A 24,373-nucleotide genomic window follows, 5' to 3' on the forward strand; every position below is an offset into this window, starting at 1 on the left:
GCGCCGCAGCGCGCCCGCTCCCGCCCGCGCGCGCCTCCGCCGGCCAGCCCGCCGGGGCGCGCGGCGGGGCTGCTCTCCCTCCCGACTCGCACTCCTTGCGGCACGCGGCCGCCGGACCCGGCGCTGTAGGTGCGCCCCAGAAATGACGCCCAGGCATACACTCTTCGCCCCGTTTCGCAGATGAGGACACTGAGGGGTGACGTCCTTTTCGCGGGCCGCCCAGCTGGTGCAGCTGCGCGGCCGCCTCCTCTTCAGGGGGTCCCCATGCTCGGCCTCACCCCCGAGTCTCCCTCCTCTTGTGGAGTCGGCTGCCCAGGCTGAGAGCCCCCTGGTGGGTGCCAGGAGAGGGGACCGAAAGTCTCCGAGGGACCTCAGCGGGGAAAGGGGGCCCTCACCACCCCCACAGAGAGCTGCGTGTTGAGATGGAGCTCCCTGTCCCAGTGTGGGCAGCGGGCCCGGGCAGTACGCGCGTCTGTCTCCACCTCCTGCCTCTGAGACTGGTATCCTGCAATGTCAGGACTCACGGACGCGACCGTGAGAGTTGGAGACTGAAGGGGTTCAGGGGCAGCCAGAAGAGGCCGGAGAGACCTGCCCTTCCCTGCCAAGAGGGCCCTTCTCTCCTTCGGGCCACCTTCCCCCAAAAGTCGGCTCCTTGGGGATGGACGAGGCACAAATGTGCCAGGTAGGCTGAGAATGAAGGCAAGACGGAAATCCACTATGGGGACCCTGGGAAAGGCCCTGCCCTTTGGGCCTCCGTTTACCCTTTCCCCATCTGTAAAATGAGAGGGTTGGACCAACGCCTCCTCCCCTTCAGCTCTGACATCAAGCTTGGAAAGTGGAAGTTTCCCGCCTCTCCTCGCCACTCTCCGACCCGAGGAGGCCAAGACTGGCTTCTCAGCCCGGAAAGCATCTCCGAGCTGTGCGGGATCCCGGGAGGTTCCGCCCTTGCTCTGTCCCAAGTTTCCCCAAGCTCCGGCCGTGGGCGCCCTCTGGTGTCGCCTTTCCCACCTTGCAGTCATTAACTAGAATTCCCGTAGGGCGTTTTGTAAAATAAATTATAATAATATTAATGAAAAGTACAAAATGTATAGAATTTTCAAAAACTTGTGTTCTACTTCCAGAAAATGGTCACTTTAACTTTGTAAATATTTATCTAAAATGATATTTACGAAACTGTGATATATATTATTTGATTGTATATGTACAACTGTAAATACATTTGTACCTCTCTTGTATTCTAAAATAAAAATTACTTGGAACATTTATCACTTAGCATCTGAATGGATTGATGCTTTTGTCTGCATGAAAAGGAAATATGGAAAAGGAAAAGGAAATATGGAAAAGGAAAAGGAAATATGGAAAAGGAAAAGGAAATATGGAAAAGGAAAAGGAAAAATGTCTAGAAGTTGGAGAGGCGGCAGGAAGAGTTGTTCCACTTACTGGTTTTGAAAGTCACCCTTGTCACAGCTGGGTGTCAGCTCCCAGAGAGATGACCACAGTACAAAAAAATCAGAAATCTCCCAAGGGGCTGGGCAGATTCCTCGTGGTTTCCAGCTGACTCTCAAATATCAGTGTCTTGCTTTGTTACTGCCCCCAAATCTTTACTTACTTTTTTTTTTTTTTTTCATTTTCATGGACAACTTGAGGAATCTAAGCAGCCAGTGTGGGTGGACCAAGATGGACACCAAGTGCACTCCCAAAGCCTAGAATTTCCAAATGCTCTGGGCACCCATTTCCAGACCCTCCTTGAGGAAGACCAAAGAGCAAGGAGGCCATCAATGTAGGGCCAGGCCCTGGCTCTCCTCTCCAGGACCTCCTGACCAGGAGGAGGTGTACAAACTGGGAAGTATGAGTTCACACCTGTGCTCCGCCATGTAAGGCTGTGAGGCTATCACCCTTCCAACCCACTGGCATCCCTCAGGTACACCTCTCTGTGCACCCTCATCTAGCTGTACACACACACACAAACAAACACCTGAAGACACTGGAATTCACACTTGTACACACAGGCCATCCCCATTTGGAGCTTCAGGTATTCCCAAAGACCACATACTTTGGGGGACTGATCTTGCACCCTGGCAGATGGGGGAACAGGCAGAGATGTACACTTGATGTATTCACTTGTAGGTCCCATCTAGGGTCTGGGGTTTCCTCCTTGGGCTAGTGGGGGATGTCACCCTTGGTACTCCCCCTCCTCCCATTACAAACCTTGCCTCTCCTTTGATTCCTCACCATGAGGATTCCGATGCCTCTGGTGGCCCCTGGCCTTACCCTTCTCTCACTGCAGTGCAGGTGTCAGACTTCAGAGAAGTCAGTGGGGCCCTTGATCAAAAATCTAAATCGCTCTCTGTAGGTAATTCTGTGAAGTTTCAGCTACAGTTCACAGGGCCGCAACGCGGGCTCCAGAACCCACCTGGTGGCAGCAGGCTGTAATTGCAGACGAAAGTGCATGTGCTCTGCCGGCTGCTGACCTGTTTCTCCTCCAGAAGTGTGCTGGCGCTGGAGATGCTAGGATGAGCAGGTAGGAATCATCATTCTGAAGAATTGCACGCTGGTGGGAGGCCTGGTACTCAAAGCCTAATCTACCTTGCTCCCATTTCCAGAAGAGGCTTCGGGCCCCTTTCCCAAGAGTGCACGCCCCCTCCTCCCCACAAAGGCATGCAAACACAGCCACGGTCATTTTGGGGTTTAGGGATTTACATGCGTGCATTCCAGGAATCCTCCCCGTGAACCGATGAGCTTGGTACTCTTTTTTCTTGTTTCTCCCCCATGCTCTATTAAAGTCCATTTGAAGTATGAGAAAACTGTGGCAGAGAGGAAGTCATTTGCCCGTGCCACTCAGCCAATAAGTGGCAGAGCAGGTTTTACCATGGCAACTGACCTTAGAAGCCATGCTCATGACCAGCAGGCCACACCACCTCCCAGTCAGCCTGCAGATTCGGCCAGAAGGGCTTGCTGCGTATCCCATAGGGATGCAGTGTAGACCAGCACTGTAAATTGTCCTTGTATATTTCAACCTTGCAAAACTCACTTATTCATTCTCGTAGCTTTTTGGGGTAGACTCCTTAGGACTTCTATGTACATGATCATGTTGTCTGTGAATAAAGGCAGTTATATTTCTTCCTTTTCAATCAAGATGCCTTTTATGCCTTTTTTATTGCATGGTTCAGGACCTCCAGGTGTAGAGGATTCTAGATAGAGGCCACTGGTCTGTGTTTGAAACCCTGCTCAGCCATTCACTAGCTCTGTGACCTTGGACAAGTCAATTAATGGCTCTGTGTCTCAAGTTCCTCAAATGAAAAATGGGGTGATACTTAGCTCCTGAGGATATTGTGAGGATTAAGTGGGATAATATAAATAAATGAATAAAGGACATGGCTTGGTATCTGGCACATAGTTAAGTGCTCGATATATGGGAGCTGTTGTTAACATACGGATGCCTTTGGTGGTAGAAGGGTTGTAGCTGCTTCTACCACCTACCTCACTGGACATCCCCCAGAGGGTATCTAAGGCAGCTGTCCATCTCCTCTTCTCCTGCCCTGTCCTATAGCCATTATCCTCAGATCTCTTGAAATGGAAGGACAGATATCCTAAGCTTTCAGCTTCCTTCCCCCCTTGGATCTGGTCTGCTGGGATGTGTGGCCGTGAGGGGTGGGAAAGGTTATGGATGCTGGCAGGTTAGCACCCATCCTGACTGCTTCCTACAACATGGCTGCCTCAGGGAAGTCAGACTTCGTGCCTGTTGTCTCAGGGCTTCAAGGGCAGGTGTTGCAGGAGAACCAGGTGGAAGCCGCATGGTCTATTCTGACCAGTCCTTGGAGTCCCGTAGAGGCACTTCTGACATGCGCTAGCTATTGAAGCAGTCACAAGCCTGCCCGGATGCAAGACGAGGAGGCACTGACTGCACTTCTTAATTGAAGATGTGGCAAAAAATCTGTGCACATGTATAAAAACTGCCACAGACATCAAGGCTATTTCTATGTTTTCAGGAGAAGGCAATACTTTGATGAGGGTCCTTGGGCAGAAATCTTTGTGCACACCTCTGATTAGAAATTTTCTGAAGAAAAAAGAAAAAGGGAACTCCCTGGAGGTCCAGTGGTTAGGACTCCATGCTTCCATTGCCAGGGGCACGGGTTCGATCTCTGGTTGAGGAACTAAGATCCCACAAGCTGCGTGGCACAGCCAAAAAAAAAACAAAAGAGAAAATTTCTGCAGTTACTTTTACCATTTCATGGAACACAAGGTGAAGCCAGTGGCTAGATCAGGATTGGGCAAGAGCTCAGGGCCGGAGGGTTCCTGCTGCCTCTGTTTTCACACTTTTCAAGATTTCCCTGTTGTTTACTTTCACTTGAAGTTCATCTGTCCCTCTCAACCCACTCCCCAGTGTCAATAAAATTCCTTTCCTTCAAGGCTCACTCATATGCCGCTGCTGTCAGGAGGGCTTTTCTGTCCTCCCCTCACACCCCCCCCCCACCCCATCCCTGAGCTCCTGACCGAGCACCTTGATGCCTGGGGCAGAAGATGCTCCAGAAATGCTTGCCGAATAAGTTTATTCATTTGTTCCGCAAATATTTATTGAGTGCTGTTCTAAGGGTACCTGGGATTTGTTTTAATCAAGTATGGTAAGATATGCAAACATGGAAATGACTGTCCTGAAGGGAGAAGTTCATCATACTTAAGATTGCCTAGAAACAGGAGGCACGGCACACCACGCAGAGCCGCATGGGGAAGCACATGGGGGGCCGATCAGAAAGCAGCGGGAATGAGGAGAAAATGTGGGAAAGAGCCTTTGCTAGGGTTTCCAAAAGGAAGGACCAGGGGAAGCAGGGGAAGCAGGTTTAGGATTGGCTGGTTTCAATAATTTCAGTAGGCTCTGAGGCACAGGGCCTGTCCCTAGTTGTCTGGTATGGGGCCCTGGGGGGATTAGGGCAGGTGCATAGGGGTCCAGGGTCTGAGAGCCCCGTAAAAGAGGTGGTAGGGGGCATGGGCTCTGGATTGATTGGTTTGCATTCAAAAGGCACACTTCTGGGCCAGTTGTTTACCATTTCTAGGAATTGGCTAACCCTGGAAGGGGCAGTCCTTCCAGGCTCTGGGAGGCCCCAAAATGTCCAAACATCAGACTACAATCGAAGATATGGTTAATAAAAGGGCCTACTCTGTACCCAGACAGTGCTAGGGACTGGGCAGTGAAAAAAAGTCTGGGCATTTGCGGGGCTTATACCCTGTGGGGAAGATACATGGTGAGTAAATATTTTGTAAATATATGTCATTTTTTCGACAAATGTTTTATGGTTGCCCTCTAGGTACCAGATGAACAAAATAGATAAAGGCCCTATTCTCAGAGTATTCCCGTTCTAGTGGAGGAAGACTGCAATAAACAAACAAACAAAAAAAACAAATAAGAAAATTCACTGACAAGAAATAAAACAGGATCAAGTGGGGGCTTCCCTGGTGGCGCAGTGGTTGAGAATCTGCCTGCCAATGCAGGGGACACGGGTTCCAGCCCTGGTCTGGGAAGATCCCACATGCCACGGAGCAACTGGGCCCGTGAGCCACAATTACTGAGCCTGCGCGTCTGGAGCCTGTGCTCCGCAACAAGAGAGGCCGCGACAGTGAGAGGCCCGCGCACCGCGATGAAGAGTGGTCCCCACTTGCCGCAACTAGAGAAAGCCCTCGCACGGAAACGAAGACTCAACACAGTCATAAATAAATAAATAAAAGAACGTGAATTTCTTAAAAAAAAAAAAAAAAAAGACTGCAGTTTCAAGGCTTTATGAAAAAAAAAAAAAAAAAAAAAAACAGGATCAAGTGGTAAAAGAGGGACTGAGGATTATTCCAGATAAGGTAGTCAGGAAAGGCCTCTCTGAGGAGGTGATATTTGAGCAGAGACCTAAGTGAGGATGAGCAGCCAGCTGCACAAAGACCGGGAGAAGAGCATCCCATGCAGAGAGCACCAAAAGCACGCAGATCCTGGGGCCAGCGCCTCTGGCTGCAGTGTCTGTAGTGAGTAATAGAGCAGGTTAGGTCAGAGATGGGCAGAGCCAGGCAAATGCGAGTTTGGATTTCATTCTTGTGTACAGGGAAGCTGCCAGAAGTGTTCTAAGCAAGGAAGTGGTTTAATCTGATCTGTTTTTATTTATTTATTTATTTTTGAATATCCTAAGAGACTTATTTATTAATTTTTATTCTTTTCCATTATGGTTTATTACAGGATATTGAATGTAGTTCCCTGTGCTGTACAGTGGGACCTTGTTGTTTATCCATTCTATATATAATAGTTTGCATCTGCTAATCCCCAACTCTCAATCCATCCTTCTCCTACTCTCCCTCCCCCTTGGCAACCACAGGTCTGTTCTCTGTGTCTGTGAGTTCGTTTCTGTTTCGTAGGTAAGTTCAGCTCCCTCTGGCTGCTGTATGGAAATTGGGTGGTAGGAGGGGCAAACACAGAATTAGGGAGCTGAGTTAGATGGTGATGCCCAGGTGAGAGATGACATTGATTGGCTTGGGGAGATGGCCCTGGAGATGCACAGATGGGGAGGTAGAAGGATATGGGAAGAAGTGGTGAATGTTAGACCTGATCAGCAATTAAAATCACACTGGGAGTTAAGACACACCCTCACAGACTTCTGGACCCCACTATGCAGAGCCCCAGTGCCTAAATCTGGGTTCAGGAATCTGTATTTCTAACAAGCCCCTTAAGGATATGCACTCAGTGGCCCCACACGTCCATCAAGGATAGCAATGCCGGGCTTCCCTGGTGGCGCAGTGGTTGAGAATCTGCCTGCCAATGCAGGGGACACGGGTTCGAGCCCTGGTCTGGGAAGATCCCACATGCCACGGAGCAACTGGGCCCGTGAGCCACAAGTACTGAGCCTGCGCGTCTGGAGCCTGTGCTCCGCAACAAGAGAGGCCGCGATGGTGAGAGGCCCGCGCACCGCGATGAAGAGTGGTCCCCACTTGCCGCAACTAGAGGAGGCCCTCACACAGAAACGAAGACTCAACACAGTCATAAATAAATAAATAAAAGAACGTGAATTTCTTAAAAAACAAACAAACAAAAAAAAAAAAAACACCATTCTTTAAAAAAAAAAAAAAAAAAAAAAAAAAAGATAGCAATGCCTACGTCCAAGATGGGCTAAGTATAAGGAATTCATAACGTAATGTTTGTAAAGCATTCAGCAAAGGACCAGTCCCTCAGGACGTGCGGGCTCTAGCGTAAAGCAGGGGCAGTCTGATGGAACATGGCCCTGTTACCAACTGCTGTATGAATTCTAGTCCTTTTTGGGCCTCGGTTTCCTCCTCTTTAAAAAGGTACCTACAATGGACTGAATGTTTATGTCCCTCCCCCCAAGTTCATATATTGAAATCCTAACCCCAAGGTGATGGTAGTAGGAGGTGGGACCTTTGGGAGGTGATTAGGTCATGAGGGTGGAGCCTCCATGAATTGGATTAGTGCCTTATAAAAGAGACCCCAGAGAGCCCCCAGCCCCTCCCACCATGTGGGGACACAGGGAGAAGACAGCTATCTGAACCAGGAAGTGAGCTCTCACCAGACACTGAATCCGCCACTACACTAAGACAGATACATAATCCCAACGTTGTGACAAGCTCCCTAAACGTAAGTGCTGTGAGAATGGGAGGGGTTAACGTTATGTCCATCCCTCCTTGAAACTGAATGATGTCAAGACTACACCCCAGCCTTGGTCTAGGGGCACTCCCAGGCCTAGCTGCCTAGCGGACTGAGCTATGCTGGTTCAAAGGACAGCACCGCCCTCTTCTGGCTGAGGCCAGACTCCACATATGGACCCTTCTCATGCTTTCTTGGCTCTAGCCCCTTCCTCCAGGCAAGGAGGAGGGCAAGCGTCTGGCCTGTCCACTTACCCATGACCTGTGGGGCATGAGAATTTATACCATTGACTGTCTCACAGGGTTGGCTTTCTTGACAAGTGTAGTTGTGAGCCGTGCTTAGGTGAAAGAAATGCTGTCCTTTTGGAGATTTGTCAATCTCCAGACAATTCCTGGCTCAATTCACTGTATGAGTAAATACAAGCGAAGATCTTCGTATTATGTGTGCACTTGTCCTCCCTGCCAAATACACCCTTCTGGAAACGCTCCTGGCCCAGTGCCCCTAGACCAAGGCTGGGGTATAGTCTTGACATCATTCAGTTTCAAGGAGGGATGGACATAACGTTAACCCCTCCCATTCTCACAGCACTTACGTTTAGGGAGCTTGTCACAACGTTGGGATTATGGATCTGTCTTAGTGTAGTGGTGGATTCAGTGTCTGGTGAGAGCTCACTTCCTGGTTCAGATAGCTGTCTTCTCCCTGTTGGACCTTCAGGAGGTCTGTTGGACCTTCAGGAGGCAGCAGACCTGATTTACTGGGCTCAGTGTGTGGTGCTGACACAAGTTATTTCATTGAATCCTCTTTAGAGTCTCTGTGCATGAAGAATTATCATCTCCAATTCCCTGAGGTTGAAATTCAGTCTGTTGTGGATGCTATAAACCATGCAGGGGAAAGGTGAGGGAGAGGGCAGTGGGAAGCAGGGAGAGAAATGAGGGAAATGCTCCTGGCCCAGAGATAAAGCCACACATCCATCTATCTGTTCATCACGGAACCCTTAGAACAGCTCCTGGCTCAATTCACTTTATGAGTAAATACAAGCGAAGATCTTCGTATTATGTGTGCATTTGTCCTCCCTGCCAAATACACCCTTCTGGCAAGGTTTGAATGTCTTCTTAGATGGTTCCTTGTTTTTTCAAAAGAAATACTAGGGAAATCAGCTCACTTAAGAAAGAATGGAAACAGCACCTGGAGCATTGTTTGGGGGTGTAGGTGATGGTTGGTGCTGAACAAGCGCCCACGAGGCAGCAGTATGTAGAACACAGGGGCCACTAGTTAACAGTACGAAAAGGGGCTCTTCTCTCTGTCCAAATGATGTTTTCTGTATATCCCACCTCCTGATCCTCCTGGGCAATCTCATACCCAAAAAATTAGATTTTTTTTTTTTTTAAGATAAGGACTTAAAAAAAATTTATTTATTTATTTATTTTTGGCCGCGTTGGGTCTTCGTGGCTGCCCGCGGGCTTTCTCTAATTGCAACAAGCTTTCTCTAATTGCAACAAGCTTCATTGTTGTGCGCAGGCTTCTCATTGCAGTGGCTTCTCTTTGTTGCGGAGCACAGGCTCTAGGTTCACGGGCTTCAGTAATTGCAACACACGGGCTCAGTAGTTGTGACACATGGGCTTAGTTGCTCTGCGGCATGTGGGATCTTCCAGGACCAGGGCTCAAACCTGCGTCCCCCTGCATTAGGCAGGTGGATTCTTAACCACAGCGCCACCAGGGAAGTCCTCCCAAAAATTAGATTTTAGCAGCTTAGAGTTGGAAGGAAACTCTGAGGCCCATTTCTCAATTATCTCTAACCCTGTAAAACAATAACTGGGATGACGAGTACAAGAGAGCTTTGGTGAAAAGTCAACATCATACAACTTGAGATTTTTATTACTCCACAAAGGCAGCCTTGCCAATAATAAAAATGGCAACTCGACTCCTTCCTTCCCTTCATGTTAACCTAATGGTTGACAATAGTCAATATGGCAGCCAGACCGTGAGTTCCCATTGGCGGCTGCTCTGAGGCCCCGCCCTGCCCCGCCCCAAAGAGCGGAGGGCGGGAATTGCGGAGGCGGATATTGCGACTCCGAGTCGGGCTGCGCCTGCGCAGGTTATTGACGTCAAGATGGCGATGGAGATGAGGCTTCCCGTGGCTCGCAAGCCTCTTAGCGAGAGCCTGGGCCGTGAAACGAAAAAACACCTGGTAGTGCCGGGGGACACGATCACCACGGACACAGGCTTCATGCGGTACGTGGGGACGTGGGGGACTCTGGGCCACAAGGGGCGGCTACATTGCTCTCCACGTGAAACCCGGGCCTGTGCTCTCTTGCATCTAAGTTCCCGTGGTACCCGGGGCACATCTGCTGAGCATCTCAGTCGCCTCGTTTTCTAGGCTTCGGACTTCTTACCCCCTGCATCTTGTGTTTCCTCGTCTGCATTTGCCCCAGTCTCCCGAAACCTTCCTCTCTTGACCTCTGGTGGCCGCGACTCGTGGGTCCTCTGCCTGAGGCCCAGATCCTGAGCCTTCCTCGTTGAGGACTTGGAAAACGGGGGTGGGTTAGGAGCTGGGGCCTCTTAACAGTTTTAGGCGGGGAGGCGGTGGGCGTTTTTGGCTTGGCGCCCTTATCCCTCAGCGTCGTCTCCTAGCCAGGGGCACGGTTTTGGAACGAGTCATTGTTTGGGCTTAGGGCGTACAAATACATTGTTATATGCACCCAAATCTCCACCTTTGAATCTGAGGGCAGTACCGTATGTTGTCGTTAAGAGGGCAGGCCCTTGAGTTGGACAGCTGGAGCCCCAGTCCTGCTGCCATCACAATATTATTGGCTGTATTGTCTCTCCGAGGCCGGTTTCCTCATCTGTAAACTAGTGATAATAACATTAACGATTCGATAAGGTTGTGAGGATTAAATTAGGTAATGATTACGAAAAGAAGCAAAACTCACCGTTCTGTCACCATCATAGAGAAGCACTAGTGGTTATCTCAGCCTTTTTTTGGGGGGGGGTACACTTGTACATACAGGAGAGGTACAGCATTTATACCGTTGCCCTTTAACCTCTTAGTTTGGGGTTATTGGATCCCAGGAAATCTTAAGATTCAGTCCTTTATTCATGCATTCAGTATATGTGTGCTTGGGGTACAACAGTGAACAAAGTGGAAGTCAATGTCCTGGTGAAGTTTATATTCTACTTGGGAGAGACAGATAACAAACAATAAGCATGACAAGCAAATACGTTATTCAGAATGTTTGGCGATAAATGCAATAGAAAAACTTAAAAGCCAAGCAGGGTGAGTGGAGCGTAGTTGGGATATGGTAGTGGTGGCAGCAGCAGGGTGGGTGACTATTATAAATGGGATAGTCGAGGAAGGCCTGGTGGAGAAAGTGACATTTGAGTAGACTTGAGTAGAATGAGGGAGATGTCCACGTCGCTGTCTAAAGAAGGAGTGTTTTAGGAAGAGATGGCAACCAGGGCAAAAGCCTGCCTTTAAGGGCAGGAGAAGTCTGTTAGGTTTGAGGAACACACTGGTCTTGATGCGAGAGGTCACCTCAAGTGTTACCCTGGTATTCTTTGTATCTTCCTCTTGCAACAGGGGCCATGGGACCTATATGGGGGAAGAGAAGCTCATTGCATCTGTGGCTGGCTCTGTGGAGAGAGTAAACAAGTTGGTCTGTGTGAAAGCTTTGAAAACCAGGTGAGAACAAAAGGTGTGTATTCTCTTGTGGCATCCGAGTTGCACAGCCAGGTCTTTTCTGCCACGACATACCCTCCACCCCCATCCCGGCCTGCTCTGTCGTTCTGTAGGTCTGGGATTTTGGGAACATGGCTATAGGAAGGGTATAGATGACTACAGGTAAGCGCGGGCTTCAAAGGTTTCCCTGTGTTACCTGACCTCTCCAAACTTTGGTTCCCTCCTCTGCAAAATGAGACCTAGCATGACCTACCTTGTAGGATTTTCAATGGAATTCATTGAAACAGTGCACGTAAAGTACTTACACAGAGCCTCCTACCTGGAAGGGCTCAGTGAAGGTCAGCCCCAGAATGTAAGCCAGTGGGGTTGGAACAGAGTGAGCAGGCGAGGGGTAGGAGCAGATGCAGGCAAAGAGGTGAGGTGGGCAGTCTGTCTGCCTTGTAGCCACAGTAAACATTTTCCACTTCCACTCTGTAATCTAGGAAGCCACTGGAGGAGGTGGAGCAGAGGAGGGACATGATCTGACTTCCGTTTTCATAAAATCACTCTGGCTGCTGTGGGCGGCCGGGGAGGTGGGGGGATAGGGGCAGGGTTAGGGAGACAGATTAATGTACTGTTTTGAGTATGTTTTGTGTTCTGAGTGGTTTTTTAATCATGAAAATGTGTTGGATTTTATATTCCTTGGCATTTTCTCTATATAGGACCATGTCCTATATAGAGAAGAGATATTCTTCCTTTCCAATTTGGATGCCTTTTATTTTCTGCCTCTATCGTAAAGGTCGAGGTAGTAGGATCTGCTGCTGGACTTGTCCTGGAGCATGAGAGAGAGAGACAGAGAGCGAGAGACTGAGAGAGATCAAGGGTTCCTCCAAGGATTGTGGCTTGAGCCACTGGAGGGGTGGAGTTGCCATTTCCTGAGCTCGTGACAACTGGGGGAGTTTCAGTTTGCTATGGGGGAGTGAAGGGGGCTGGTGGAAAGCTTTGTTGTAGGTGTGTTACTTTTGCAAATTCCTATTAGTCACGTAAATGGAGGTGCTGGGTAGCCAGCAGTTGACTAGAGTCTGGAATTGAGGGGAGTGGTGTACTCATCAGTGGTATTTAAAGTCATTAGGCTGGATGAGCTCACCAAGTGAGCATGGGCTGAAAAGAGAAGAGGTCCAAGGACTGCGCGCCTTCGGCATGGAACACGTCCTCATTAGAACTGGGATGAGGAACTAGCACAGGGGCCTGAGACAGGCAGCCAGTGGGTGGGGGCACGGTGAGCAGACTGGTTTGGGCGGTGTCCTGTCTCAGTTTCCTTTCTCCTCCTCTGGCTGATGCAGAACCCGTCTGTGTTCCAGAGCCCACCAGAAAAGATTCCATGCTTATCATTTTCTTTTTATTTATTTATTTATTTATTTTAAGTTTTTGGCCGCACCCCACGGCATGTGGGATCTTAGTTCCCCAACCAGGGATCGAACCCACGCCTCCTGCATTGGAGGGCAGAGTCTTAACCACTGGACTGCAGGGGAAGTCCCTCACTTTCATGTAATTAACAAAATAGGGGTTTCAGGCTTAATGAACTATTTGCAATAAATGGTTTAAGAATAGTTAGTTAATGGAGACTTTGTACATATAGGACGTTTGAAGTTATCAGTTCCTGAGAATAAGTCCAACCAGCATAGTTATGTGAATTTACTAAATGTGGTGCCTCATCAAGGCCTTCATCCCTGTTTAACTGAAATCTCAAATGGTAACTTGGTCTTGTAATGAAGTCTTTTCACTGATGGAGGACCTTCTGTTTTATCTTTCAGATATCATGGTGAAGTGGGAGACATTGTAGTGGGGAGAATCACAGAGGTAACGTCTATCTGATTGGTTTTTACAAAGTAAAAGCAGGCTGGTGATCTAATGAATGGCATAGTCATTCTACATGCATTTATGCTAACTAGGCATTCGTTGTGTTTGGCTCTCATGTGACCTTTGATGCCAACAGGTTGTTACATTTGGAATTATTGGTCATTTACAGTGTGAGCTCTGGCCCCTGGAGTATGTGTCCAGGTGTGGGGTTTCTTTGTTTGTAGGTTCAACAGAAGAGGTGGAAGGTGGAGACCAACTCCAGGCTGGATTCAGTCTTGCTTCTCTCATCCATGAACCTTCCCGGAGGAGAGCTGGTAAGGGTCTCCAGCTGGGACTGTATAGTTTGCTGGCGAGAGCTCTGGGGTCCTTTGCTCCACCAGAGAACTTTGCTTTACTCTGAGGTTGCCACTCTTACAAGGCAGTTTGCTGCCTTGATGTACATGGAGGCTTTTCACTTGGCCCAGGCCTCCCAACTTAGGCAGCAACTGTCATATGGTAGGATCTAGAATGTCCATGGGGAGCGATCCCAAAAGAGAGTTGAGAGAAGCTCTCAGATGCTTGGTGCTAATAATTTTCCTTTTCTGGGTGTATCAGCTTTGCTCAGTGAAAGTGTTCCTTGAAAAGTTGTGTTTAGATTAGCTTTTCATGAATTGAGTAGCAGTTGATTATTCCAGACAACCACAGGACCTAAGCTGCCTCCTTTTATAAAATGCAGTGGTGCAGCTTTACCTTCAGGCCAGCATCTATCTATAGAGAGGCTCACTGTGCTAGGCTCTCTGGAGAATGCCAAGATCCAGGAGGCACGACTGAGTTCCTGAAAGAGCTTAGACTAGCAGGGGATATGAAATAACTGGTCTGAATACCCGGCAGTCCAAGAATAAACAAGCGTGTGATTGTACAAAAGGAGTGATTAAGTTCCCGGAGAGAAGCTCATAGGAAAGATGAGTGTTGGAGTTGATCCTTGAAGGATGGGTAGAATTTTAATGATGAGTTCAGGGAATCTGAGATAAAGGGAAATGTGTGAGCAAAGATACAGTCAAGCTGGAGGTAGTCTGGTTCTGCTGGAGCGTGGAGGGCCTCCACAGAAGGTAAGCGTGGAAAAGGGGCCTGGTCTAGATTGGGAGGGTTTTGAATATCACGTAAGGAGTTTGAATATTATTCAGAGGAAGGAGAAGAGGAGCCGTGGGAAGGTCTGTAAGACGGAAAGTAGTGGTTGTCACTTTGTCTTCCTTCAGTGGTACAGGTTACCTACTCTGGTGTGTGAACATTGTGGCGACCTTCAGAGATCTCGGGAGGAAGTGAAAGAGAAAGAAGCGATGGATGGAGAGAGATCTTCCTTCAGGATCTGACTTCTATAACGTAGCCATCTCTTTGTGTATTTCAGAGGAGAAGATCTGCAAAAGATGAGCTGGCGATGAGAGGTTTCTTGCAGGAAGGGGACCTTATCAGTGTATCCTGTACCTTGCATTCCAGCATCTTTATGTTTGCTGTGGAGCTGGCAATTGGGGCTTAAACTGTAGGTCTCCCACACGAGAAACATGTAATCCTGGCAGGGATCTGAGTCTTTGACTGGGTGTGAAGGGCTCTGCTACAGCCTTTCTCTGTCTCCTTAACCCAGCTGACCCTCCAGCTCTTGTTCGGACCTGCTGCTGCTCAGGCATGTCTTTGGGTCTTGTAACTTACGGTGGCCCGTGCTTTAAGCTAGCTCAAATTTTCTTAGCGATGTTAACTTTTTTTTTTTTTAATGAAACTATAAGAAAGATATTGTTTGGTAAAACTTTTGTTTCAGTTGCTTACACAAACACAGATACATGTACTCTGAGTAAAATATGCTTCTTACTGTGGGTTGTATAAAGAAAAGTTTGAAAGCCACTGATCTATATTTTTGTTTATTTATTTATTTATTTGAATTTTTGAAATTTATTTTTTTATACAGCAGGTTCTTATTAGTCATCAATTTTTTTTTTAAATCAGTCATCAATTTTATACACATCAGTGTATACATGTCAATCCCAATCTCCCAATTCATCCCACCACCACCCCCACCCCCTCGCCGCTTTCCCCCCTTGGTGTGCATACGTTTGTTCTCTACATCTGTGTCTCAATTTCTGCCCTGCACACCGGTTCATCTGTACCGTTTTTCTAGGTTCCACATACATGCGTTAATATATTTGTTTTTCTCTTTCTGACTTACTTCACTCTGTATGACAGTCTCTAGATCCATCCACGTCTCTACAAATGACCCAGTTTCGTTCCTTTTTATAGCTGAGTAATATTCCATTGTATATATGTACCACATCTTCTTTATCCACTCATCTGTTGATGGGCATTTAGGTTCCATGTCCTGGCTATTGTAAATAGTGCTGCAATGAACATTGGGGTGCATGTGTCTTTTTGAATTATGGTTTTCTCTGGGTATATGCCCAGTAGTGGGATTGCTGGGTCATATGGTAATTCTATTTTTAGTTTTTTAAGGAACCTCCATACTGTTCTCCATAGTGGCTGTATCAATTTACATTCCCACCAACAGTGCAAGAGGGTTCCCTTTTCTCCACACCCTCTCCAGCATTTGTTGTTTGTAGATTTTCTGATGATGCCCATTCTAACTGGTGTGAGGTGATATCTCATTGTAGTTTTGATTTGCATTTCTCTAATAATTAGTGATGTTGAGCAGCTTTTCATGTGCTTCTTGGCCATCTGTATGTCTTCTTTGGAGAAATGTCTGTTTAGGTCTTCTGCCCATTTTTGGATTGGGTTGTTTGTTTCTTGAATATTGAGCTGCATGAGCTGTTTATATATTTTGGAGATTAATCCTTTGTCCGTTGATTCGTTTGCAAATATTTTCTCCCATTCTGAGGGTTGTCTTTTCGTCTTGTTTGTAGTTTCCTTTGCTGTGCAAAAGCTTTTACGTTTCATTAGGTCCCATTTGTTTATTTTTGTTTTTATTTCCATTACTCTAGGAGGTGGATCAAAAAAGATCTTGCTGTGAGTTATGTCAAAGAGTGTTCTTCCTATGTTTTCCTCTAAGAGTTTTATAGTGTCCGGTCTTACATTTAGGTCTTTAATCCATTTTGAGTTTTTTTTTGTGTATGTTGTTAGGGAGTGTTCTAATTTCACTCTTTTACATGTAGCTGTCCAGTTTTCCCAGCACCACTTATTGAAGAGACTGTTGTTTCTCCATTGTATATCCTTGCCTCCTTTGTCATAGATTAGTCGACCATAGGTGTGTGGGTTTATCTCTGGGCTTTCTATCCTGTTTCATTGATCTATATTTCTGTTTTTGTGCCAGTACCATATTGTCTTGATTACTGTAGCTTTGTAGTATAGTCTGAAGTCAGGGAGTCTGATTCCTCCAGCTCCGTTTTTTTCCCTCAAGACTGCTTTGGCTATTCGGGGTCTTTTGTGTCTCCGTACAAATTTTAAGACTTTTTGTGCTAGTTCTGTAAAAAATGCCACTGGTAATTTGATAGGGATTGCATTGAACCTGTAGATTGCTTTGGGTAGTATAGTCATTTTCACAATATTGATTCTTCCAATCCAAGAACATGGTATATCCCTCTATCTGTTTGTATCATCTTTAATCTCTTTTATCAGTGTCTTATAGTTTTCTGCATACAGCTCTTTTGACTCCCTAGGTAGGTTTATTCCTAGGTATTTTATTCTTTTTGTTGCAGTGGTAAATGGGAGTGTTTCCTTAATTTCTCTTTCAGATTTTTCATCATTAGTGTATAGGAATGCAAGAGGTTTCTGTGCATTAATTTTGTATCCTGCAACTTTACCAAATTCATTGATTAGCTCTAGTAGTTTTCTGGTGGCATCTTTAGGATTCTCTATGTATAGTATCATGGCATCTGCAAACAGTGACAGTTTTACTTTTTCTTTTCCAATTTGTATTCCTTTTATTTCTTTTTCTTCTCTGATGGCCATGGCTAGGACTTCCAAAATTATGTTGAATAATAGTGGTGAGAGTGGACATCCTTGTCTTGTTCCTGATCTTAGAGGAAATGCTTTCAGTTTTTCACCATTGAGAATGATGTTTGCTGTGGGTTTGTCGTATATGGCCTTTATTATGTTGAGGTAGGTTCCCTCTATGCCCACTTTCTGGAGAGTTTTTAATCATAAATGGGTATTGAATTTTGTCAAAAACTTTTTCTGCATCTATTGAGATGGTCATATGGTTTTTCTTCAATTTGTTAATATGGTGTATCACATTGATTGATTCATGTATATTGAAGAATCCTTGCATCCCTGGGATAAATCCCACTTGATCATGGTGTATGATCCTTTTAATGTGTTGTTGCATTTTGTTTGCTAGTATTTTGTTGAGGATTTTTGCATCTATATTCATGAGTGATATTGGTCTGTAATTTTCTTTTTTTGTAGTATCTTTGTCTGGTTTTGGTATCAGGGTGATTGTGGCCTCATAAAATGAGTTTGGGAGTGTTCCTTCCTCTGCAATTTTTTGGAAGAGTTTGAGAAGGATGGGTGTAAGCTCTTCTGTAAATGTTTGATAGAATTCACCTGTGAAGCCATTTGGTCCTGGACTTTTGTTTGTTGGAAGATTTTTAATCACAGTCTCAATTTCATTACTTGTGATTGGTCTGTTCATATTTTCTATTTCTTCCTGGTTCAGTCTTGGAAGGCTATACCTTTCTAAGAATTTGTCCATTTCTTCCAGGTTGTCCATTTTATTGGCATAGAGTTGCTTGTAGTAGTCTCTTAGGATGCTTTGTATTTCTGCAGTGTCAGTTGTTACTTCTTTTTCATTTCTAATTTTATTGATTTGAGTCCTCTCCCTCTTTTTCTTGATGAGTCTGGCTAATGGTTTATCAATTTTGTTTATCTTCTCAAAGAACCAGCTTTTAGTTTTATTGATCTTTGCTATTGTTTTCTTTGTTTCTATTTCACTTACGTCTGCTCTGATCTTTATGATTTCCTTCCTTCTGCTAACTTTGGGTTTTGTTTGTTCTTCTTTCTCTAGATCCTTTAGGTGTAAGGTTAGATTGTTTGAGATTTTTCTTGTTTCTTGAGGTAGGATTGTATTGCTATAAACTTCCCTCTTAGAACTGCTTTTGCTGCATCCCATAGGTTTTGGATCGTCATGTTTTCATTGTCATTTGTCTCTAGGTATATTTTGATTTCCTCTTTGATTTCTTCAGTGATCTCTTGGTTATTTAGTAACGTATTGTTTAGCCTCCATGTGTTTGTGTTTTTCACGTTTTTTCCCTGTAATTGATTTCTAATCTCATAGCGTTGTGGTCAGAAAAGATGCTTGATATGATTTCAATTTTCTTAAATTTACTGAGGCTTGATTTGTGGCCCAAGATGTGATCTATCCTGGAGAATGTTCCGTGCGCACTTGAGAAGAAAGTGTAATCTGCTGTTTATGAATGGAATGTCCTATAAATATCAATTAAATCTATCTGATCTGTTGTGTCATTTAAAGCTTATGTTTCCTTTTTAATTTTCTGTCTGGATGATCTGTCCATTGGTGTAAGTGAGGTGTTAAAGTCCCCCAGTATTACTGTGCTACTGTCGATTTCCTCTTTTATAGCTGTTAGCAGTTGCCTTATGTATTGAGGTGCTCCTATGTTGGGTGCATATATATTTATAATTGTTATATCTTCTTCTTGGACTGATCCCTTGATCATTATGTAGTGTCCTTCCTTGTCTCTTGTAACATTCTTTATTTTAAAGTCTATTTTATGTGATATGAGTATTGCTACTCCAGCTTTCTTTTGATTTCCATTTGCATGGAATATCTTTTTCCATCCCCTCACTTTCAGTCTGTATGTGTCCCTAGGTCTGAAGTGGGTCTCTTGTAGACAGCATATAGATGGGTCTTGTTTTTGTATCCATTCAGCAAGCCTGTGTCTTGGTTGGAGCATTTAATCCATTCACGTTTAAGGTAATTATCGATATGTATGTTCCTATGACCATTTTCTTAATTGTTTTGGGTTTGTTTTTGTAGGTCCTTTTCTTCTCTTGTGTTTCCCACTTAGAGAAGTTCCTTTAGCATTTGTTGTAGAGCTGGTTTGGTGGTGCTGAATTCTCTTAGCTTTGATTTCTCCATCGAATCTGAGTGAGATCCTTGCTGGATAGAGCAATCTTGGTTGTAGTTTCTTCCCTTTCATCACTTTAAGTACGTCATGCCATTCCCTTCTGGCTTGTAGAGTTTCTGCTGAGAAATCAGCTGTAAACCTTATGGGAGTTCCCTTGTATGTTATTTGTCATTTTTCCCTTGCTGCTTTCAATAATTTTTCTTTGTCTTTAATTTTTGCCAATATGATTACTGTGTGTCTTGGCGTGTTTCTCCTTGGGTTTATCCTGCCTGGGACTCTCTGTGCTTCCTGGACTTGGGTGGCTATTTCCTTTCCCACGTTAGGGAAGTTTTCGACTATAATCTCCTCAAATATTTTCTCGGGTCCTTTCTCTCTCTCTTCTCCTTCTGGGACCCCTATAATGCGAATGTTGGTGCATTTAATGTTGTCCCAGAGGTCTCTTAGGCTGTCTTCATTTCTTTTCATTCTTTTTTCTTTATTCTGTTCCGCAGCAGTGAATTCCACCATTCTGTCTTCCAGGTCACTTATCCGTTCTTCTGCCTCAGTTATTCTGCTATTAATTCCTTCTAGTGTATTTTCATTTCAGTTATTGTATAGTTCATCTCTGTGTGTTTGTTCTTTAATTCTTCTAGGTCTTTGTTAAACATTTCTTGCATCTTCTCGATCTTTGCCTCCATTCTTTTTCTGAAGTCCTGGATCATCTTCACTATCATTATTCTGAATTCTTTTTATGGAAGGTTGCCTGTCTCCACTTCATTTAATTGTTTTTCTGAGGTTTTATCTTGTTCCTTAATCTGGTACATTGCCCTCTGCTTTTTCATCTTGTCTGTGAATGTGGTTTTTGTTCCACAGGCTGCAGGATTGTAGTTCTTCTTGCTTCTGCTGTCTGCCCTCTGGTGGATCAGGCTATCTCGATCTGCTAGTGTTGGAGGGTCTCCTGCAGAGGCGGGGGGTGGCTGTGTCTCACTGTGAGGACAAGGACACTGGCAGCAGAAGTTCTGGGAAGTACTACTTGGTGTGAGCCCTCCCAGAGTCCACCATTAACCCCACCCGCGATGTTAACTTTTATCCGAGGGAGTAGAAAAGGTGGTGTTCATGTCAGAGTATTCATGACAGCCAAGGGGGACAGGTTAGGTCACAGCAGTGTGACCTCCGGGTCCGTCTACGACTTTGGGCGGGACTCTTGGCCATGAGAGGAAAGGATGGAGGGGGGAGCCAGGGACGCAGGTGACGTGAAAGTGTTTGTTCCTTCATTACCCGGCCAGGCTGAGGTCCAGGCAGTGTTCTCTGATGGAGCTGTCTCTCTGCACACGAGGAGTCTCAAATACGGGAAAGTAAGTTGGGCTCTGGCTGTTCTCATTTGCTGACTGAGACTTCAAATCCATTTCCCAATCCCCAGTGCTCTCTGGAATTCTGACCTAAAGCCCCCCAGAAGTCAAGCCTTATCAGGCTGGCAGCCTACACACTGATTCACACAGTCAAGGGCCGGTAGCATCATAAAGGATGACAATTCTTAACCCTTTTTCTACGGAGGAGATTGTTCTGGCAGAAGAGCCCCTATGACCCTGGACCCCAGGCCCTGCAGCCCTGCTGTCTCTGCTCTCTCCCAAGGGGCGTGGCAGCTTTGCATTGCATTTGTGCTGAGAACAAAGGGAGGTCATGTACTGATGAAGTAGGATGGCCTCAGCCCTTAGACACATGTCCAGTCAATAAAATGGATATTATTGTTAGGAAAGATGGGCTTGTCACTTGAGCCTCTAAATGAAATTTTACCACTTTTCTTATTTAAGGTGACAGTATGGAGGCTATTTATTTTTTTAATGACAGCATACTTTCCAAAACAAATTATGATTTATCAGTCTCTTGCCTTTCTCTGGGTGAACGTTCTCATTTTCTGAGTGGAACAAAAACCTCTGTCCTCAGTGGAGTGGCTACAGCCAATCATGCTCACATCCTTGAAGCAGGAGAGGAAACAGCTGCACTGCACGTGCTAACCTTCGTGGGCCCGGGTCCTGTAATAGACGCCCCCTCAGTGGGATGTGGGCCTTGAGCTGACCTGCCGGGACCAGGGATGGATTTGCACTCAGCCTAGGCCAGTCGCCTTGTCCAATGGCGTATCTCGTGGGCAGGATGGGTGGTTGGGGTCGAGGTGGAACAGAATAATGCTCCTTGACCCACAGGAGGCTCGAGCCCACGTCCTCATTGGCTCCAGCTTCTCTAACAGCTGTGGCACCAGCCCTGGATTAGAATGTGAAGACGACTGCAAAGGAAAATAAATGGTAGAGAAGAGATGGAAAGTTACCTTCTGTTGGGATATGTAAACAACTTAATGCATCCGGAAGTGTTCTCTGTATTTACTATGTATGTGCATGTAGGGGCAGTTATCAACAGGAAGGACCCTGATTCCAGTCTAACTAGGATATATCCTGTACTCTGCTTTTAAGTTACCTCACTGATGACCCTACAGTGACTGAATTTACGATATACTTTTTTAGCTAGGCCAGGGCGTTTTGGTTCAGGTCTCCCCCTCCTTGGTGAAACGGCAGAAGACTCACTTCCATGACTTGCCATGCGGTGCCTCAGTGATTCTGGGCAACAACGGCTTCATCTGGATCTACCCAACACCTGAGCACAAAGAAGAGGATGCAGGGGGCTTCACTGCAAACCTGGAGGTGAGTAAACGCCATTGTCACTGTTGGGATGGAGCGGCACTTAGTCGGTGCTGTGCTTCTGTGGCGGGTGGGGACGCTCTCTATCTATCTGCCGCATTGCTATAGTTTGAGTTGGTTTGAATTTCCATCGAAACATTGTGTCGCCCTCTCTTGTTCTAAAGAGATGAAATCAGCCCCTGGTTTGATCTTTGTTGGCAGAGATGGCAAAGTTGCAGGGTAATAGCCCAAGAGCCACTGAAGAAGCCGTCCTTTTTAATCTCCCTTGGAGTTAGCTGTTTGATTGGTTTGGAGTCCCAGAGTGATACTGCCTCAGTTATAAATGATTCCCGGGATTTGCTGTAACCATTCGCTTCTTTTGGTCCTGATTCTATTTCCCTCCCCTTCCCCTTGGCATCCCCTGGTAGCCTGTCTCCCTTGCTGATCGAGAGGTGATCTCCCGGCTTCGGAACTGCATCATCTCGCTGGCAACTCAGAGAATGCTGCTGTATGATACCAGTATCCTGTATTGCTATGAAGCATCCCTTCCACATCAGGTACTCTACCCGGGGCTTCCCTTTTCCTTGTTGATCTGGGAGCAGCCTTAAGTGTCATCTGCTCCATGTTTCCTCAGACAGCAGGCACGTCTCCCACATACCTTAACCACGTCCATCGGTGTGAACTGATCTGGTGGACAGCCTTGTTGAGTGTCTGGAGAGCTTTCGCCGAGTTGCTAGTAATATTCTCAATGTCTAATGTCAGTGTAAGGATTTGTGGGCCTTTGGAGGTGCCAGGTGGGGCTAATTTACAATAGCGACCCCCTGGACTTCATCTTGCCCATCCCAAGTTTTAGCTGTCTTTCTAGTGACTGCCAGAGTCACATCTTTGTTCTTGTCAGCTGTATCCCATAGAATCTTGCTGATTTATTAAGCTGGTTCTAGCAGATCATATCTTGCAAATACTTAGCCTCTGATACATGAAAGGAAAACAGAAGGTTCATGTTAACCATGCTTGGTTTCTGCATTTGGATTGGCTTGATGGTGTGCTTATTGATTGAACAAGTACCTTTTTTCCTTTCTTTTTCAGATCAAAGACATCTTAAAGCCAGAAATAATGGAGGAAATTGTGATGGAAACACGCCAGAGGCTTTTAGAACAGGAGGGATAAGGAGAGGCACCTGAAGGACAGGACTGTGTGTACCTGACCGGAGCAGTCCTTGAAAGTGAACAGTTTGCTTGGTGGTCCCCATGTGCAGCTCAGTGAAGACCTGGGGAGCTCATCACTTTACCTACAAGGGGCCGCCTCCACCCTCAAGACCTGCTTTCTCCTGTTTTAAGGCAAAGCCTGGGGGAAGGTGAACAGCACTGCCGGCCCCTTGGGTTGACCACAGAGTTTTGGTACTAGGGGTAGTTTCAGGCCTTAAAAGCACTCAGTGTTTCAGCCGAGTGGACTCCTATCCTGGAATAATACAAGGAATCTTTTGTCCTGTATTTACCATCAACTCACCAGGCACAATGCCCCATGAAATTGCCTGTATAAAAAACATGGCCTCCCTGACCCCCAAATTGTCTGTTTTGGCCTCCATTCCCACCTCCTCTACAGCGCGAGTACAGCACTGAAGAATATAGTTGGTAAAGTTAACCCAAGAATCAAATGGAAGAATAAAGCAACCAAGCAGCCTTTGGCTTGGTTGGAATCTTATTTCCCATTGCATGTTCCTCCTAGTGATAGATGCGAGTATATTCCCGCCAGGCTGCCTTAATCTGTCCTGCCTTCAAGGATGATTTGTAAGAAGTTCAATTATTGATAAAAGAGAATGAATGTTTTGGGTACTCTGATAAACATGAAAACAAAGTAAGAAAAATGGAGATGGGAAAAGAAAAGGTGTTTTCCTCCTACAATTGAAGGAGTAATGCATTAACTGTTCAATAATTCAGGGTTAAAAGGTAAAAAGAAGCTGTTGAAGTTCTCAGTGGGAAAGGCTAGAATGTCTATGCATTGTTTTTCAGATGACTATCTAAAAATGATGCCCTGATTTGGGTTTTGGGAAACATTCTTTTAAAGTCAGTATTTGAGAGTGCTATTTGGTGAACTATTTTTTTATATTTATAAATGTGGCATCACTGTTTCTGTTCTTGTGTTCTGTGTAATACTTGGGAGCTGAGTACAGTTGAAGGAAGGCTTGGGAGATAGGAATTCTTCTGACAGAGACCTAAGTACTCTACTCGGGTCACCTAGTAAAATTTAAACCTAGGACAGTTTCAGGAGTAAGGTGGAGCATTTGACAGTTTTGAAATATAGCTCAGCTCTTTCTTGTTAAATTGTATGTCTTTTCTTTATAACATTATTCAGACAAATTTTTTCTCATTTTTTTTTTTCTATCCCAAGTGTATCACCTGTTTTGAGGAGTTTGCAGACAACTGAATACTGTATAGCCTATGTTGCAACTTTGGATTTGCTCCCTTGTTGTTTCTGAAACACATTCCAGGTTGTGTGCCCCTTAAGAGAAGGGAATGGGGAA

The 24,373-nt window shown here is 45.7% G+C and overlaps 1 protein-coding gene across 2 annotated transcripts; it reads left to right on the forward strand.

Annotated features, from left to right (window-relative positions):
- Positions 1 to 9,672: 9,672 nt before the first annotated feature.
- On the forward strand, positions 9,673 to 24,173 carry EXOSC2 (exosome component 2). 2 transcript variants are annotated; one of them, XM_036856793.1, is made up of 9 exons: positions 9,673 to 9,859; positions 11,205 to 11,306; positions 13,097 to 13,142; positions 13,367 to 13,456; positions 14,527 to 14,592; positions 20,470 to 20,538; positions 21,700 to 21,876; positions 22,281 to 22,409; positions 22,939 to 24,173. In XM_036856793.1, exons 1-9 carry the CDS (start codon positions 9,738 to 9,740, stop codon positions 23,017 to 23,019), a joined length of 882 nt encoding a protein of 293 aa, XP_036712688.1. In that variant the 5' UTR covers positions 9,673 to 9,737; the 3' UTR covers positions 23,020 to 24,173. The 2 variants fall into 2 exon arrangements, with proteins under 2 accessions (XP_036712688.1, XP_036712689.1); XM_036856794.1 differs by lacking the exon at positions 13,367 to 13,456 and having other exon boundaries at positions 9,729 to 9,859.
- Positions 24,174 to 24,373: the final 200 nt, after the last annotated feature.

Source organism: Balaenoptera musculus, chromosome 6, assembly GCF_009873245.2.
Source record: "Balaenoptera musculus isolate JJ_BM4_2016_0621 chromosome 6, mBalMus1.pri.v3, whole genome shotgun sequence".
NCBI classification, from domain to species: Eukaryota; Metazoa; Chordata; class Mammalia; order Artiodactyla; family Balaenopteridae; genus Balaenoptera; species Balaenoptera musculus.

Coding starts and splice junctions, on each gene's coding strand:
- EXOSC2 (XM_036856793.1), top strand. CDS start 9,738: ATGGCGATGGAGATGAGGCTTCCCGTGGCTCGCAAGCCTCTTAGCGAG. Junction 20,539..21,699: donor GGAGTCTCAAATACGGGAAA/GTAAGTTGGGCT, acceptor ATACTTTTTTAG/CTAGGCCAGGGCGTTTTGGT. Junction 21,877..22,280: donor GCTTCACTGCAAACCTGGAG/GTGAGTAAACGC, acceptor ATCCCCTGGTAG/CCTGTCTCCCTTGCTGATCG.